The sequence below is a fragment of the Marmota monax genome, unplaced genomic scaffold (genome assembly GCF_021218885.2).
Source record: "Marmota monax isolate L192 unplaced genomic scaffold, Marmota_monax_Labrador192_F-V1.1 WCK01_AAM20220418_F8-fsc00258, whole genome shotgun sequence".
NCBI lineage: Eukaryota > Metazoa > Chordata > Mammalia > Rodentia > Sciuridae > Marmota > Marmota monax.
The window spans coordinates 945,536-964,822 of record NW_026692172.1 but is presented as its reverse complement, the minus strand read 5'-3'; the positions used below and the strand labels follow the sequence as shown (position 1 = coordinate 964,822).

The window sequence follows — 19,287 nt, the reverse complement described above, 5'->3', positions numbered from 1 at the left end:
CAGTAATACTTTGTGTCACCTATGGTATTACTTTTTATATGTAAATGTACAAAATTATACAGTTTAAATATATGCAGCTTATTGTAGACCAATTACCCCTTGATAAAGCTCTTAAGAACAACAAAAACATCTTTTTCATTTTCTTTTATACTAGGAATTGAAATGAGGGAGCTACATCACAGTCCCTTTTATTTTTTATTTTTTAATTTTTTATTAGTACATTATAGTTATACATAATACTGGAGTTCATTTTGACATAATTGTATAAGCATGGAATATAATTTACTCCATTTCAATCCCTAATACTATTACCTATTGCTCTTCCTCTACTCTGTTGTCTTCCTTCTATTTATTAATTGATTTTTAAATTGGTGTGGTATATTCATATTTGTACATAGCATAATTTGGTCAATATCATTCAGCAGTACCTCCCTTTTCCCATCACTCTTCCCACCACCTCAATCCCCTTCCTATACACCCTGGACCTCTTTATTTATTTGGGATCCACCCCTCCTCCCTTCCCCCACTCTTATTTTGCTCTAGATTCTACATATGAGAAAAAAAAATTGACCCTCACCTTTTGAGTCTTGCTTATTTCACATGGCATGATGTTCTCAGAAAGAAAGAGTTCCATCCATTTACCAGCAAATGTCATCATTTCATTATTCTTTATGACTCAATAAAACTCCATTGTGTATATATACCACATTTTCTTTATCCGTTCATCTGTTGATGGGCACCTGGATTTGTTCCATAACTTGGCTATTGTGAATTGTGCTGCTCTAACATTGATGTGGTTGTATTACTATAGTATACTGATTATAGTTTATATCAAAGAGTGGGATAGCTGGGTGGTTCTGATCCTAGTCTTTTGAGGAATCTCCATATCTCTTTCCACAGTGGTTGTACTAACTTGTAGTCCCACTAACAATGTATGAGTGTACCTTTTCCCCATATCCTTGCAAGCATTTATTATTCTTTGTATTCTTACTGATTGTGTTTCTAACTGGAGTGAGATGACATCTCAATGTAGTTTTGATTTGCACTTCCCTGATAACTAGGGATGTTGAACATTTTCTAAAATTTCACTAGGCACATTACTTTCTAATTTGTTTATTTGTGGTTGGTTTCACCTACTATGATACGTAAGTTTTAAAACACCAAGGATTTTTTTCTGTTTTTGTCATCTATCTGTCACAGAGTTGATATTTAAATAGTTGAATTAGTAAATGAATGAACTTGGAATCCCAAGAATTCCCCCAGACAAACCAATTCTTATGAACTTCAAGCTGCCTTGAAGTGGGTCTAGTCCAGGATCCCACTGAGAAAGGTGACTCATGGTTTCGGCCTTGTTACCCAAGCAAGTACAAAGAAGACAACAACCCGAGGAGCAGACAGCCTACTCTGAACTTGCCATGCGACGTGTGAGTCCTGTTTGTGACTGCCTTTTCATCTAAAAGGTTGGAGCTGCTCCATGATGAATAGGAAGGGAACTGGTTGCTAGGGCCATACAAGGCACTCCAGTCTGAGAACCTGCCAGACTTCCCTCACAGACACATTTTGGACCTCATCCTGGACCAACTCCTATAAGGTTCCTGAACTCAGTACCTCCCTGGATACTTGGGAAAGAAAAGTTTCATTCCCAGGACCTCAGAGAGGTAAAGAAGCAAAGCAGTGAGCAGTACATGGCTCTTCAAAAATCAGAACACAGGATGTGGCTCAGTGGTCCAGTGCCCCTGAGTTAAATCCCCAGTAACCACCCCCTCCCTCAAAATTGGAACACAAGGGACATTTTAACTCAGTAGACTGTAATTTGGCTTCCATCTTGAAACAAACTGCTTCATATTTCATGAACAATTTCACAAAGTTTCACTATGATCAGGAGACATTTGAGGGAAAGAATTCCAGTTTATTTGACATAAAAACATGGGTTCCTAGTCATTGAGGAGAATTTTGGAAAATAGGGCTCTCAGGAGAAAGGCAGTGCATGGTTTGTACTCCATAATACACAAAAGTGATACCAAACTTTTCTGCCAAAAATATGACCACAAAGGCTGTAAAGGCAAACAGCTCTGCTCCTGCCTCTAATAACACATATTCAGAAATGTACAATTCTTTTTCTTCCAATCCTCTAGATTTGGAAAGTTTTGACCTGCCCAAAGTGCACCAGATTACACACCTTCCCTTGTTTGCAGTGCCTCTTATGATTCTCAATGTGGAGAGAGAATTTGAAAAGCTATTACAGCTGGGTCACCCTTCACTTATAAAGATGCTTTTTTCACCATGGAAATCTAATCTGTTGCAATTTCTTTCAAGCATTCTGTTGACCCTGGATGTTGAGTTGCCAATTTAAATTTTTTAGTGCTTTATAGATTGTGTTTGTATGTATTAATAAAGTATTTCCTTATTTAACAGAAATAAAGAGAGAGAGCAAGATGAGGATGTTGCAGTGCAGAGGCCCCACGTATTATGAGGCAAGAGAGCCCAAGGATCAAGAAATAATTTAGCAAATACTGGGACAATAATCTCTCCCCACCCTGTCCCTGCTTTAGACAATCACTTGAATTAATCAGACTCTCTTTCTGAAATGTGAATGGGAGGGATCAATTCTTCACACCTTAGTGTGAATCTTTTCAACCTGTCACTATCTTGACAGAGGTTTCTACATTGTTTTTGGTCCAGACTCCATAGGGGTTGAAGAGAGATGTTGAAGAGGGAAAGAGCCACAAGAAAAACAGGAGGACAACATGTAACCTGGGAAACCATGCTAAAGAAAGAATGCAGGGATTTGGGGTAGAGACAGAGGTCGAAGAGAACAAATAGGGATGTGAAACAAAGAACTTCTCTCCCCATTGTTTCTAAGGAAGTGGCCTAGAAGGTCACTAATAGAAAAGTTCCTCTAATTTTAAATACATCCTGGGGATGACCATGTTGGTCATAATGTCAGAAAAGGGAGCAATTGCTGTTGTCAACTAGGGAACAAACACAAGATGCCAACACTGCTTTCCCTAGAATTAAAGGAATGAGCATGATTCCCAGTGCGGCCACCTGGACCATCACCTGCTTTAGCTACTGACCTGTCAGCTCCCTAGTTTACCCTCATATTACAATCACATGGCCTTTTCGCCCCAACTTGCCCCAGGCCACTTAGATATTGTCCTAGGATGTTTCATCAAATCCTAGAAATCAAATTCAAAAATGCCTAGAAACCCCAAATACAGTAATTTCTTAGTATACTCTGGGGCTTAGTTCTAGAACACCCCATGGATACCAAAATCCATGGATGCTCAAGCCTCTTATGTAAAATGGCTTAGTATTTGCATATAGCCTTATGTGCATCCTCCCATATACTTTAAATCATCTTTAGATGACTTATAATACTTAATACAGTGTAAATTCTACATAATTAGTTTGTTATACGGTCTGTACATGTTCAGAACAGATAAACCTTTTTTTTTCAAATATTTTTGATCTGAGGTTGGTTGCTTGAATCCATGGGTATAAATCAAAGCCAAGTTGGAACAATTATGAAAGAAGTTATTACTTTTGTGTGTGTGTGTGTGTGTGTGTGTGTGTGTTTATCATGGTCCCTGAAAAGTCACCAAGGGAATGATCATTTGCTAAGGTTTCAGTTTTCAGACAGACTCAAAAATAAAGTATTAGAATGATTTGAGAGTAAACACACTTTAGTAAATCCTTTCTTGAAGGATGGAGGAAAAATTAAGGGAAAATGACCACAAATATAGACAGTTGAGGAAAGAAATAATTGACCAAAGTGTAACTGCTAGATAATCCAAATATATTTTATTACATTTAATAAGCACTTAAAATCAAGTTGCAATTAAAGCTGAAAGATTACCTTTGCCTTTATGTGTACAATAAAGTCAATTTTATTTAGTTATACATTACATTTTGATGGTTAAATTGTTCATATGAAAAGTTTTATTAGCAAGTTATATTAACTATAAAAATGGAAGTTAACTAAAAGGAAGAGAAATATGAAATATTAAACATAACTAAACATAGAAATTATACAAAAGGTAACTGATTTAATAATATATTTTATGTCAACTTGGTTAACATATCCCATTAAATGGTCTGGTGTCACAATCCTAAAATTTCATAATTTTAAGAGCTAAGGGCAGAAACAAAAATTCACATATAGTGTATACTTACAAAAAATAGAAAAAAAAATATCAAAGAAAAAAAAAGATTATTCATACTTCAATTACTAATTTGTTCTTACAACATAACCTAACTGAATTTAGTCTAACTTAACCTAATTTCATCTATAACTGAATGCCTTATGTATTCCAACTACAACCATTCTTCACAAGACAATATAATGCATGATTATTTTTAGAACTTTAGATCATGAGGAAAAATTAACACCAGTTTTGAGAATTCATTTTTACTATTGTTCTATTGTTTAAGCATTTTTTCAATTAGTTCTTAACCCAAGCACAGCTTCAGCAATTTTTAAAGTTACTTTAAAATCTTAGTATTTTTAGATCTACATATCATCAGAAAGAAAAACAAAGGTTAACAGGTTTCAAGAATTCACTTATTGTTTTAAAATTTTTACTTTTTCATTATTGTTTACTTTTCATTGCTTTATGGTTTTTATTTTTTTTTACCATTCCTTGGCACAAGTTCAGCAGATTACAAGATGCATTGTTACTGAAAGTTCTACTTTGAAATTCTTAGCATTTTTAAGTCACTATATCATCTACATATTTTTAAACTGATTAATGTACATTTTTAAAATATTTTTCTTATTTTTCAAGGTTTTAGAAATGTTGAAAATTTTTGTTATTTTTTATATATGTGTGTGAGAGTTTTTAATTTCCGTTGCATCTGACTTAAGCACAAATGTAGCATCTTTCGAGCTATTTTTTTTACTTAAAAGTATTAAAACTTATTACAATCACTCTTCATCCAAAAATAGCAAGATTTTAAGGATAATTTTAGTTTTTGATATTTCAATTATAAAAATGGTTATTTTTTTTTTGATAGATTTTTAAACATTATTTTAATTGCTCCTAAACTGGGTGCCTGTTTAGGGGATTTCTAGGTGCATTTTGAACCAAAGTATCACAAGAAAGTTTCAGCACTTTTAAAATTTTACAGATGCTCAAAAAAAGTGCAGGTTCTAAATTTTTTTCTGTGTTTGTTTTGTTTGTTCTAGTATTTTTTAGTTTTATGTCAGTTTTTTTTCCTGTTTATTCCTGATCAAGGCAAAAATTTAACAGATTTCTAGTTGAATTTTGATAAAAAATCCATACAAATAACCTATTTTTAAATTTACAGTGATTCAAAAATATATAAAATAGTAACACAAATGTTAGGAACTATTTTTGTGGGGGTTTTTTTGTCTTTTTTTATTTTGTATTTTTTTTTTGTTTTGTTTTTATTTAGTTTATATACATTTTTTTTTCAATTTGCTCCCAACCTAGGCACAGACTCAGTAGCTCCCTGGCTACACTGTGCTCCAAAATTTAATAGGAAAGCAATAAGTATTTTAAAGTTACAGGTCCCTACCACCTCCCACCCCCAAATAACTGCAAATATACATTTTTTTTATTATTGTTATTATTATCTCATTTTTTTTCAATTCGCTCCCGACCTGGGCACAACTGTAACAGCTTTTTGGTTGCACTGTGCCCCCAAAATTCATATGGATTATGTATAACTAATTAAAACAAATAAAAAAATTAAAACAAATTCATATGGAGAATAAATATTTTATACAACTCAGTCCCTCAAAAGAAAGGTAATTATAAGAAAAAAATTTTAGTGTTGTTTAGATTTTCTTTATTGATGTTTTTTTTTTTTCTATGTGATTTTCCATTTTGCACCTGCCAGGCACATAAGTAGCAGCTTTCTGGCTTAGAATTTTCATACAAAAATCTTTATGTAGTATAAAAAGAAAGTTTTAAAAATTGACACTGTTTGTGATTATAAATGTGTAAATTTTGTTAATTTTCTAATTCTCCCCAACCATATACATGAAAATAATTTTTTTCTTTTCTGTTTTCAAAATTATCAAATACAAATTTAGCATAATTTAACAAAATTAGCATAAAATTTTCACCAATTCTTTAAAATTGGACACATTTTTTATTAATAACATTATGATAAAATATGTTCTTGTGTTAAAATAACTTGAATGACAATTCAAAAAAGAAGAAAAAGATTAGCATATATCAGTAGTAATATAACCTTTTTTTAAATAATCCCTGAATTTGTTCTATATTTATAGGCCCAACCCAATTACCAAAATCAATGGAATGGAAATAGCTTTTTAGAAGTTTAAAGTAATCTGTGTATCACTAAAGTGAAGGCCACTGGCCACTTACATAACATGATACCATGAAATTCCAACCCAGCAGAAGAGTCTGGTGATCTGTTTCAGTTGTTGTAATTAGACTTGACCTATAATTACTGAACAAAACAGCATATTACATTAAATGTTCAAACAAATGCATCTGACTGTATTTGGTACACTGATCTATACTCAGTATCATTAGTTTCAAAATCTTAGCATAAAAAAAAAATCATAGGAGAAACTATATCTGGACCAGAAGACAATTCTTGTACCTAGAAAGCAGATTCTAGCATTAATTCACCGCCATTATTGGTTGTTTGATCACTAACTTCCTCTTGAATAGCTGGAAGGGAAGGCTTTGTGGTTAGAGGTGTTTCAGTCTTAAACAGGGACTCCATCCTGATATGGGTATTGATGTAGAAGGACTTCTGAAAGGACTCAAGAGTGAAATAATAGATGAAAGGGTCAAAGCAACAGTTCAGAGTTGCAAGGCACAAGGTAATTGGGTACATTATCTTTGCAAACCTTTCCAACAAGCAATTGGTAATGGCTTGGGAGCGCACCAGGGCATACAGAAAGAGAACAGAATTATAGGGTACAAAGCATACCACAAAGACTGCCATATGCACTGTGATCATCTTCAGCACTTTTTTCTTATTGGTCCCAATTTGAGACAAAGTAGCAGGCTTGCGGAGGGTTCTCAGCACCACAGAAGAACAAGTGACATTCAGTATCAGAGGAATGATAAACCCCACAACTTCAATAAATATTGTGATCTTGGACAGATAAGTCTTCCAGACCCTTTTGGAGAAGCCCTCAAAGCAGGTGGTGGTTGCATTGTTGACATTCGTGGTGGAGAACAAAGATGCTGAAATACCACCACTGAGGACCAGAATCCAGACACCAGCACACACAATGGCAGAATTCCTCCTGGTCCTAATGGTACGAGATCGGAAGGGATAGACAATAGCCAGAAAACGATCCACACTAATACAGGTAAGAAAGAGCATGCTCCCATAGATATTGGTGAGGAATGCAGTCCCAGAGATCTTGCAGAGAGTGTCACCAAAAGGCCAGTGCCGGTTGAAGTTGTAAAATATTTTGAAGGGTAGGGTACAGACAAAAAGCAAATCAGAGAGGGCCAGATTAGTGATGAAAATAGCGGTCTCACTTCTCATTTTCATGCGAAAGCAGAAGACAAACAGAGAGGCACTGTTGGTTATCAGACCCAGGATGAATACAACACTGTAGACAGCACCATTCAGATTATATTTGAAGGAATCATCAACAATGCAAGTATTATTGGTAGTAGCATTGCCCAACCTGGGTCTGAGGCTTGAATTTAAATCTTGGAATTGGAAGTCAATGAATCTTCTGTCACCCATGGATTTTTTTCAGAAGGCCTGCTAGCTGCAGGGGTTCACCACTCTGAGACTAGGGACTGGTAGGAAATACTTTCCTCCTGTGGGAGACAAGATGGAGTGAATCAGCAAATCTGCCTTCCAGAAAGTAAAATATATTTGGTCTACCTAGGTTGAAAGATAACATGCACATTCAATTGAGTTTGGCAAGTACTTTTGAGAACCTACCATACATTAAAAGTAATACAAGAGTATGTTGCAGAAGTGGGAGAGATCAAACTCAACAAGTAGGTGCAATACTTTGGCACTGCGATGAACATGAATTAGGTGTAGGCCACTGGAGAGTTCAAACGGGGGTGGGGGGGAAGAACATCTAACAACTAAAGCAATGTAAATGCTTTGATATTTGCATGGCACTTTTCAATTTTCAAAATCCTGTCAAAAGCCATGCTTTATTTGATTTCCAAAAGAATACCATAAGGTAGGCATGAGTGAAATTCTCACCATTTTACAAAGTAGAAATTGAGGCTTAAATAATTTTAAAATTATAGAATATGAGAAATGGAAGAGGGTATAAGTGGTATGGCCAGAACCAGATTCAGTTTATTTTATTCCTAACCCAGGGACTCTTAAGCTACTCCAAATGTCTACTCTCCAGTGTTACTGAAACACCTTATCTGAGTATTAGTTCTATTGCAGATGGTTATAGGACCTCTAGAACACACTCTAAAATGTCATGACTAAACTCCTGAACTAGATAACTGGTTCACCTTTTTCTTCTAAATTAGGAGTTAAGGAATCCCTCAGTTAATTAGAGCTGCTAGCCATTTTTTTTTCACTATACCACATTGCCTTTATAAGGAGACAATTCAAATAACAAACTCAACACTTCTATCCTGCAGGTCATGGTCCTCTTTCCAAGCTTCTCTCATGTTAGACCCTAAGCCTATGTTGTCTTCCTTCTCCATTTATCAAGGCTCATTCCATCAGATACTTCCACAACTCCACTTCCTAAATCTCCCTGGTCAATAAAACCTTTGCTTGCCAAGTAGAAGTGATGAGAGATGCATTTTATATGAACAGCCACCCCTCAAGACTCACGTCTGATCTGGCCCCTTACATGTCTTCTGCCTGCCTGTTTGTACATGTGACAGCCAGTGATTTAATCTATTTTTTTTTTTTATTATCTAGGCAGACATTTTTTGAAGGTGCATTTAGAAATCTTACCAACATTCTCCTAGGTCAACAGCTGCCACTGGAGAGAGACTGTCCTTTGAAAGTGCTCTAAAATACACTATGGATAAATAGCTGCTGAATGAATTCTGTTGAATGAGAAGGACATGGGATAAAAGTGGCCTTTATTCCCTAACATATCCAGTAATGAGATTTCACATGATTTTATTCTAAAATGCAAAAGGCAGTTTTCTGAAATGATTTCCCCTTATGTCATTTTTTTCCCTCAGAATTCTCAGGAAACAGATCAAAGGACCTCAGTATAAAATAGAGAAGGGAGTAAAGGGGGTAACCTATGAAAGATCCAGAGGTCTGAAATCACCTAAACCAGTGTTTGGCTTAAGAAAAGAAATATTTGGTTTGAGGGGAAAAATAGTTATTTACTGCAGTGCATAGAGGGAGAGATGATCTCGGAAAATATGGGGTATAAAGCAAAGGGTTGTCATTTTTAATAGTTTTCAAGTTAAAATTGGAAGTTTGCTATCCTTGATTTATCATCCAACAAATGTTTATGGACTGCCTCCCCTAAGCCTAACCCTGAACTAAAATCACAGTCCTTCTTGGCTATTTTATTGTATATGCCCAGCTCAACTGTTGTTAGAAGCGACCCTAATATGCAAAAGCAGAGTACCATAGAAACCTTGACCATGTAAGGTCTACAAAGAAAAAAAAGAGCCAGATAAGGAAGATATAAAATCAAGTGGGAGAATAGGAGAGGAGATGGAAAGGAAAATAGCAAAGAAAGAAAAAACTAGAGAATTGATAAAAAAGAGGGGAAGAGGAAGTAAAGAAGAGAGAAGCTGGTAAGAGGTAAGTGCTGCCATCTAATTATATCTCATTTGCATTCAGTCCTGGGAGGGATAACCAGCTCAGAGTTCCTACAGTCCCATTCTGGCTAACTTGCTTTATCTTATTACCTCCAGATTTCTCTGATAGAAGCATGGTTTGCAATCACTGTGTTTAAGGTCACTGAAGCTGATCAGCAGAAACAAGAGCCTGGAAGATCTCAATCAATGATGATCATATCACACTTTGGAAGCTGTAGACCCAAGGTTTTTGCAGCTTATGTGTTTCATCATGGAGTGGTTTAAGAAAAAAGGAAATACCAAACTTCTCAACTGCTTAATCCATTTTCTTCACTATTTTGAACACCTCACTCACTGTCCATTAACCCAGAAGTCTTTTTTTTTTTTTTGTAAACTAAGATCATCATCCACATTCAAAATGAATAATTTCATTGCTGAAAGAAATCAAAACAGTCAAGGAAACATCCATTTTACATAGCCACACAATCTAAAGAAATCATGGGGCTACAAAACCCTTAACATAAAAGCCCGGCTTTTTTCACTGGGATCTGCTTGTACCTACCTTCTACAGTAAGTACTGCTAGTAAGTTTATTTTATTTGTAAAATTCTTTCATATTAGAAGCCTTTTCACCTCTGCCCAGAGTTCTTCCAGTCTGTCCACTGGTAAACCATGGGACATGTTGCTATGTCACTGGCTATATATTATTTTGTACTTTTTAAGATGTAATGTTCCAAATAGGTGCATTTGTCTCTTGTTTTTCATCCATTTCTTTTCATAATTTCAATCATTTTATTCTTTATCTTAATTGACAAATCATAATTATATTACATGTGTGGAGTATAATGTGATGTTTTGATATACATATACATTGCAGACTATTAAATCAAGCTAATTAACACATCCATTACCTTATTTCAGTTTTATATCCCCCAGAACATATGCACCATACCCACAGCAGGCAGTATGTTAATGCCTGGCACTTCTGCTCTGCTGCTCTGAGTAATCAAATCCTGTGGGAGAGAAAGGACCACAGACAAGAAAGCATTACAGTCTCACTCCTAAAGAGAGGGCATGGGAAAACTGCCTCTATGGCCCTATTCATAGCTCTCCTTTGCCTGAACACACACCACCTTTGCTGTCTAGCAGGGAGGGTGTGGTGCTGGGACTTAACACAGCATTGGAAGCAAGGAGTTCTATTTCTGACTCAGACACTGGTTCACTCTGTAACTTGGCTATACTGTTTCTCTTCCCTGTATAAACATTACCTCTGAGCCTCACAGCTGAGGGTAGGAAGATTCAACAGTGCTTGTGAGTAGCTTTATGAGCTTGCCAATATTCAATCTTACCTAACCACAGAGAAACATTATAGAAGCTGTTTCCTTCTCCCACCTCTGACACAACTGGAAATTTATAGCTGAGTCTTTCTTGGTACTCTGAACTTCATATTAGCAACACATCTTTTTTTTTGATGTCTTATACCTCAGAAAGTCCCCCCTTGAGTTCCAACCTTAACACAATGAACTCATAACAAAGCAATTCAGGAAGAGACCTCCAATGGAATATCTCTCCTGGAGCTATAATTTTAAATAATAATCAGAGAAATATTTGGCTCTTGAGCTGATTCCAAAGGAGAATCAATGATGTCCAAAAAACAAGGTCTTTGCTCCCTGATTGGCTTTTCTTTAGGCTAAAAGAAACAGTGTTTCTAACTACTAGATCTTCCTGAAGGGATAATGTATTGAGTAGTGAATGGAGGTAAAGGGCCCACACTTGAGCTTCTGATGAGATGAAGAAAGGAAAAAAATTAGGCCGACACAGTTAATTACATCTTCCACTACAAACAGCATCAGACTATTGTATTGTGCAGATGTTTGCAGCCAATTATTCCAACAATTAATAACCTAGGGGATAAGCATTAGGTAGGTGTATTTTCATTGACAATGGACAGGATGTAGGTCACCTGGAGGTTGATCAAAAAGTCATTGACCCTCAATGAATTTTTAACTTTGACCTACACATATGGAGCCAATTCTCACAGTTCATTGTAGTATCATTTTTCTGGTTTCCAATGATAATGAATTATATCATGTTTGGTGTCTTTGAGGCTCCTGGAGGAAATGGTTAGGCTTTTGTCCATATAAGGACCAGTGAATACTTAAGTCACTTCACAAAGTGCTAACCTTTCAGATGATACATTGGAAATAAAGTTCTAACTCAGAGAAAGCTGAAACCTACTGTGTCCTTGCCTATAGATACTTATCAGTAAGACAAATTTAAAAATACAAAAATGTTGTTAAAATACAGCTCAAAATCATTCTCCTGGAGCAACAGGGAATATATCCAGATTGTTGTTCCTCATATGAATGGCTGATAACAGATAAGATTTCTAAAGTAAATTTTCTATGCCAAGTCACAGGCACAGGTCACAATCATACATGTGGTTCCAATTGACGTTCCAATGCATTGGTTGATGTTTCATAATAGTTTTCAAAACACAATCTAGGCTTACGAAATTCCATATGGAGGAAACAATAGGTAAATGTTTCACTCCAGAATGGAGCAAGGAAATTCTTCTGCACTGGCCTCTTATTTTTGAAACAAGAAATACCAGTTTTAAAGTAATTTGTCTGTATTGAACTTTGTTTTCACCAAAATTAAAGGCTGATTTTTTCCCCATTTTATTAAGGAGAGCAAGAAATTGACAGAGGCTCCAATCTTATCAGATCCTATCTTTAGTGACCAACTTAATACTTTTTTCTTTTCTCCCCAAAAGTACTCCAGTCTTCTACTAACCCTTCACCTGATGACACAGTCCAATCTTTGGGGAATAATGTGGTCCAGTGCTCAATATGATGGGGCCAAAGATTACATCAGATCTACTAATGTAGAATTTTCCCTTGTACTTAGTTATAGAGTAAGAAAACTGCAGAGAAATTGCTCAACTTAGTGTTATGAAATTTTTTAGAGTCTTGAGACTCAATATCTCATCTCATCAGAAGCCCCAGACCTTTTGGGAAAGATTTTGGGTGTTCCTAAAACAGCTCATTTCCAAATTCTAAAAGATTCACACATGCCAGTTAGGACTTAGTTTCATTCCATATATCTGAACAGACAAATCAGTAATCAATTCGAACACCAATTGATCTGATACACTTGAATATTCATCCTGATAATATGAATTAAAAAGTTCTCCCATCTATAAAGTTATGTATCAATGACAAAGAAGGGTTGAGCTAAAAAATGAATATTCATCTACAGCAGAATTGCCTGGATTTTACTATAAAACAAATATAACTCCTTCTCTATCCATTCTAAATTATTATATCATATGATCTGTAATAATCTGGAAGTATTGGTTACAAAAAGAGTTGGAGAGGTAGAGTGCTTGCCTCACATATGTGAGGCACTGGGTTTGATTCTCAGCACCACATGTAAATAAATGAATAAAATAAAGGTTCATCAACAACTAAATATTTTTTTAAAAAAAGAGTTCAAGAATAAAATAAGTATTTGTGTAGAAAATTAATACTAGGAAAATGGTACTCACCACATTAGTTTAAATTCTGGCAGCAATTTTATCTCAGATATGAGTACTCAATAAACTTTCTGGAGGCACTGTAGTTAGGAATTTCCTCCAACAGGTGCTGTGAAATAGAATTTGTTACAATAGTGTACCATAGGAGAGCTTATCAATAAAATATATACAAAGATCACAAGGTAGACAAAATTATTACATTATATAAATCATAGTAAATGAGAGTCAACATATTTTAAAATGGTATTTAACAATTTTAGATAATGTTTTATTTTCCAAAACTGTCATTGCTGTCCCATATTTTAAGAGTGAAGCACAAAACCCATGAATCTGTATAACTTATAATCATCTAAAGAAACTAGGACCAAAAGGCATAAAAATATCCCTCCCCACTTCCATACATTAAAGATGACCAACAAAAGAACTTTTTTTGGTCTGAAGTTATATCAGGTTTTGTTTTTTTTTTTCTCGTCTCTCTCCCTTTTTCTCTGGCAACAACTGTTTTGGTTGGGCAGGCGCGTTAATGGGGGCAAAGAAAGAACACTGGAACAACAGGTGGAGACTCCACTGCCTTGTCTCTAACCTACATTCACACCGGATTGCTTTACTTCCTGACCTGAACTATACTGATATGAGAGAGGCTTTAATTACTGGCTATTAGCACAATCATTGATAATCACTCTGCCTTTACCAGTGTATCCTAGGCCTACACATTATAGCATTCTGTAACTCCTTCAAATTACAAATCTACAAAATACACATATAGAATCAGAATATATAATGGGATTCTTAAAAGTAGCATTTAGCCCTCATTGCAATGCTTATAAAGTAAAATCATCTGCCAGTGACAGACTCATGATATTGCCACATCTCATTCTCTTCCAAAAATAAAAGGTAGCCTAAAACAATGCAGACTGCTAATGATACTCTAATTTTCCTGATATAATGTCTCTCTAAAAAAAACAAAATAAATAAAATATTTAGACAATTTAAAATACATTGAAATCACCTTAATATTAAGGAGAATAGTTTTCACACTCCTCCAGAAAGCAGTATTTCTGAAATGAAATGAATATTGTTTTACTGCGGTTTCTGAAATAAAGACAGAAACATTAACATTTCTTTATTTTATGGTTTTCATAATTGATATAAAGAAATTTTTAAAATTTGGAAATCCAAGCAAATAGGAAGTTCAAACACTCAGAAGTTTTCATTTCTGATATTAATTCTATATAGCCACATTTTGTTCCATAACTAGGTAACTATGGGAGAACACATCACAGTCCCTTTCTGGGCCTCAGTTTCTCTTTGTCTTCCACCTTTGGCCCTGACTGACAGAAGCCTTCAATTGTTGCCATGGTAGAGGCTTCTCTGGTTATCCCCTGCTAGTTATTTTCACCTGCTTCCACTTGTCACTGCAAAAAAAAAGAGTTTTAATTCTTGAAGGTCTGTAATGACAATCATTAAATTTTATTAAATGCAATGAAATGACTGCTAGATTTATTTGAATATCAGAAGTAAATATTATTAATTAGCACAAAACACTAAGAATCACAGAGCAAGATGCCATTTACACCCTCATGTCTTCCAAATCCCCTTATTTTCTTCACCCTCTGTCCTGCCTATTCAGCAAGCATATCAACTCTAATCGTCTAGATCTCAATTCTTGATCCTTTCTATCTGGTCACCTTACCCCTCAAAATATGAGATTAACAGCATACTTCAGAACATAACTATACAAAATCAGCAGATTACTTATTCTGTTCATGGTTCTGATAACCAATATACCAATAAACCTACTACAAGTGAGGCTGGGTTCTCAGCTTCCAATTTCAGTACCAATATTCCCAAATATATTATTTTTTTTCCTCCCCTTGAAAAAGGTCAACAGCAGACCATATATGATGATAGGCAGACAAAAGCAACTGCACAATTAGATTCTGACCAAATCACAGCAAGGGCAACAAATCTCACTGCATTTTCCCTCAAAGGGGATTGAATAGATCAAGCTTTAGCTAAGCTGGGCCTGGGTGTTGCTTTGAGGCATCTCCCCATTCCTGTCTTTAACTTACAGAGAGTACACATTCTGAAAGACTGGCCTGATTGTTCCAATAGGGCTTTCATTCACATCTCTGATTGGCAGGAGGTGCTTTAGAATGTAGAGGACATCAGGTTTATCAACTGAACTCATCCTTTTTAGAAAGAGTGCAACTTTTCTTCTGCGACAATGCAAAGGGATTTATAATCTATTTTGGTGGGTATATTGTTTGGAATTTTGTTCTGAAAAATGAACAAGTTGCAAAGCCACTGGATAAATTTGTTTGGATAGTAGGTTATTATTGTTGTCTCCATATTAGTCAAGAAAAAAAAAAAGGTGGTTTAATTTGGTAAAGTAGCCAAATGAATAACCCCACCAAGCTCTGTAATGTTCTAAACTTTGGATTTGTCTGGTCATTTTTCATACAGAAATCATGATAAATTACATTATTATATTTTCTGAAACAAACTGAACAAAATATAATATTTATCAATTCAATAAGATCTTTTTACTAAAAATCTTAAAAGCATTCAGGATATACAGGAAGAGAATTTTAAAGATGTCACAATGTTGCATTTTATGGCAAAAGCAAAAACTTTCACATTAATAGCGAATTCTATTTATGCCAGAATTAGTTTCTCATTCAAACATGATTCTTCCTTTATGGGCAAGTTCATGAATTATTCAATATAGCAAATGTCACATTCTCCATAAATCAATTAAGCATCAAAGGCATGTCATGTATAGTTTTACTAGAAAAAACCTCATCATAATAGAAGCCACATTAGCTCACAATCAATTGTAAACCAAAGAAATACAAAGCTAGCCAAAATTGTTCTACCCTGTGATTAAAAATCAGCTCTTTAGGACAACTGTGTTTACATGAAACAACAGCCTGAAAATCCTGTCTCTTCCACGGAAACAATATTATTGCCAAAACAATAGAAATTCTTGTTTTTGTTTTTGTTTTTTTTTTTACCATTCAACACGACGATCCCTGTTCAGCACTTCAGAGTTGAAGTCTAACTTCTTTCCCAAAACACTCAAAGCATCAGTGTTTCCACTGAAGTTTGTTACGCCATCCCCCACCCCCAAACGCCCAAATCAAATCTTTCTCAAAGAGACTTACCCCAAAAAAGAGTGTGCTAGATGAGAGAGTGTGCTCATGCCTGTAGACAATTAGCTAATAAACATGTAAAAGGGCAACTTGCACTTTGGAAGTGCATATTTTTATCCATTATTATTTTTTTTAACAGGGAAAGGTTAGCCCAGCCCAAAGTAGCAGACTCTGGGCTGCCGCAGCTTACAGTAAACCGCTCATTCTGAAAATGTGAGCTTATTTACATTTATCTCTTTCCCTTTGTTAAGAACCGGCCCTCTTTAATGCTGTAGCCGGCATGCCTTTAACAAACAGGACACAAGAAAAGGCCCAAAGTCCGGGCTGGAGCCCAGGGCCGGGGGAACTCTTGGGGGTCTCAATAGGAAATGCTTTTCATTGGATAAGGAGGCATTATTAGGAGCCGAGATCCCGCCCAATCCCCTGTGCTCCACCGTTCCCTTAGTCACCAATCACTGGACTGAAGAAGTTTTTCCTTAAAGAGCATTGCCCAGGAAAAGCAGTTTCACAGTCAAGAATTAGTGGCTTAAGTGCCACTTGACAATATAAAAAGTGTCTTTCCTGACCAATTAATCCACAGAGAAAGCCTGTGTGCCTGTCTTTGCTGCAGGACCGCTACCCCCTTACAATTCTAATGAGGAGGAGGAGACAAAACTTCAAACTGGGAGGAGTGTTTCAATTATGAGAAACCCATGTTTGCTCTTATTTGTTTGAAATAATTACAACAATATTGATAATAATAAATAGGGGGCAGGGAAAAGGCAAAAGTGAAAGGGACCATAAATATATTCTTATTATAGTATGCAAAATTAAATCTCCCACCACCATAAAAAATCAATAAAATTCAGTACTATACTCACTTGCTCAAGCCAGCGAAGTATCCTCAGATAGAGATGTGTTGGGGTCCCAGAGCTCCAACACCCACCTTCTATGGGCCAGGGAGCCGTCTGTGGCAAAAGGAGGGTCTACACTTCTCTTAAATAACTGCTTGGCAGGAAGACTAATTACCATGAAATTTTCAGAGGTTTTCAAAAAAACCAAACTAAATAGTACAGATGCAATCTGTTTATAATGAGGAGTTATCGTCAACTGTATACCTCCTCTCCCATTGGCAAGTTATTTGCCTATAGGTTGACTGCCTTGGTCACCCACACTCCTTTTTTTTTTCTTCTTTTTCCCCACCCTCTCCCTGACCTAAACTCAATCATCTATCTGTAAACTTCTTTTCTAGCCTTTCCCTTCCATTTACATGCCCCCCTCCCATCTTTTCCTCCTCTACCTCCACCCACTGCCAAGACTATGACAACAGCAATCCCTCCCCCTTCTCTGGAATGAAACCTTTGGCCAAGGATAAGGTGCTTTCATTTTCTGGGCAGAGTCATGTCCCTGGAGAATTGGGGTAACCTCTGTCTGCTTCATAACTTCAGTCTGCATAATTAAGCTGATTCCCAAATAAAACATGTTTCACATTTGTTTATTATCCCTCTTTCTTCAGCTCTATTGTGGCTGTTCTCACTAACAGGTCAGTGTGAAGCTGACACTAGCCTTATTACTTGTGACTGACTCTGAAAAACACTTTCTCTGTTGCCTCTCCTCCTCCACCCCATACTCTCAGTCTCTGTTCTTTCTGCTTCCCTCTCTGCTTATCTCAGGTATATCTATTTCTGTCACTTATTGATACTGGCTATGTCTTCATGAGTGATCTTTTCATCTATTCTAGGCCTAAACCACCCCTTGATTCATTTGTCAGACCATGAAAGAAAGATACAATCATTGTCCTGCAGAACTTCACCATATAGGTGAAGATACAAAGATGCATGGCACAATGAAATACAAAAGGGCAAATTTTGAAAAATACTAAAGCAGTATTATGAAGAATGAGTTCTATAATGAATCAGAGGATGGAGATGAAGTTGCATAGATAGAGCCTGGAGGGCTTCTCAGATAAGGTGAAGTTTGAGCTGAACCTTGATGGATAACCCCAAAATGGAAGGGGTTAATGTTCTAAGTGGCTTGATCCAAGTGATCAAATGCAGAATAAAGGAAATGAAAGGAGGTAGAAATGAGATTTGTTTGTGAAGAGAAAAGAAAGGTAAGGAGGAAAGCCTTTAGAGGAGAGGTCTGTTATATCTATTCATTGTACTATACTTGTAGAGTTAACCTATAGTCAGCTCACTATCATTCTCCTCTTGGGATTCATATCCTTCAGTCTTCTGATTCATCTACCTTCATTTCTCTTGAAGGGACTCAAGTATCTTTCTGATTAATCTCCCAAATGACTCCTTAGCATATCTTTAACCATGTCATTGTGTCACAGGTCTTTCCAACATCACTCTTCCTCTTTCTATCTGATCTTCAATATTATTGACCATCTTTCTTCTCCTAGAATGAAATAATCCCTCATACAGAATGTTCTTAGATGTTGTTTCTGCTACCTGAAATATGCTTTTCCTCCATAATATCCCTTATCATTAGTTGAATTTTTATTCCTTTAGATCCTATTCCAGTATTCATGCCTTCAGGAAACTTATTTTTAACCCAAATTTAGATCATACCATGGAAATTTCTTATGGCATCATAGACATTTTCTTCATTGCATTTATCACAGGTATGATTTCACATGCTGTTTTATAATTTCTTTGTGTGACACTGATCATCATTGTTTATCTCTACTAACTGGAAGCTCCAAGAGGACAGAATTCACATCTCCTAACTCTAACTCTAAATTGATATTAGTGATGTTCACAAAAATTCTTATGCCTGACATTTTTTTCTTGCCTAAATTAACACAGTGTTTTTGTTGTTGTTTTGTTTTTTGTTTTTAGAGGGGGGGGGGGTTACTTTCCAGCTGAAAACACATTTCATAG

At 35.8% G+C, this 19,287-nt stretch overlaps 1 protein-coding gene across 2 annotated transcripts; it reads right to left on the bottom strand.

Annotated features, from left to right (window-relative positions):
- Window positions 1-3,782: 3,782 nt before the first annotated feature.
- On the bottom strand, window positions 3,783-16,887 carry Lpar4 (lysophosphatidic acid receptor 4). 2 transcript variants are annotated; one of them, XM_046421822.2, is made up of 4 exons: window positions 16,433-16,887; window positions 14,275-14,357; window positions 13,278-13,374; window positions 3,783-7,790 (listed from the first exon to the last, which is right to left on the bottom strand). In XM_046421822.2, the coding sequence occupies exon 4, from the start codon at window positions 7,711-7,713 to the stop codon at window positions 6,601-6,603; it is 1,113 nt and encodes a 370-aa protein (XP_046277778.1). In that variant the 5' UTR covers window positions 7,714-7,790; window positions 13,278-13,374; window positions 14,275-14,357; window positions 16,433-16,887; the 3' UTR covers window positions 3,783-6,600. The 2 variants fall into 2 exon arrangements, with proteins under 2 accessions (XP_046277778.1, XP_046277764.1); XM_046421808.2 differs by having other exon boundaries at window positions 14,275-14,323.
- Between the last annotated feature and the right edge of the window lie 2,400 nt (window positions 16,888-19,287).

Excerpts from the sequence above, each read along its gene's own strand:
- Lpar4 (XM_046421822.2), bottom strand. The coding sequence starts at position 7,713 with ATGGGTGACAGAAGATTCATTGACTTCCAATTCCAAGATTTAAATTCA.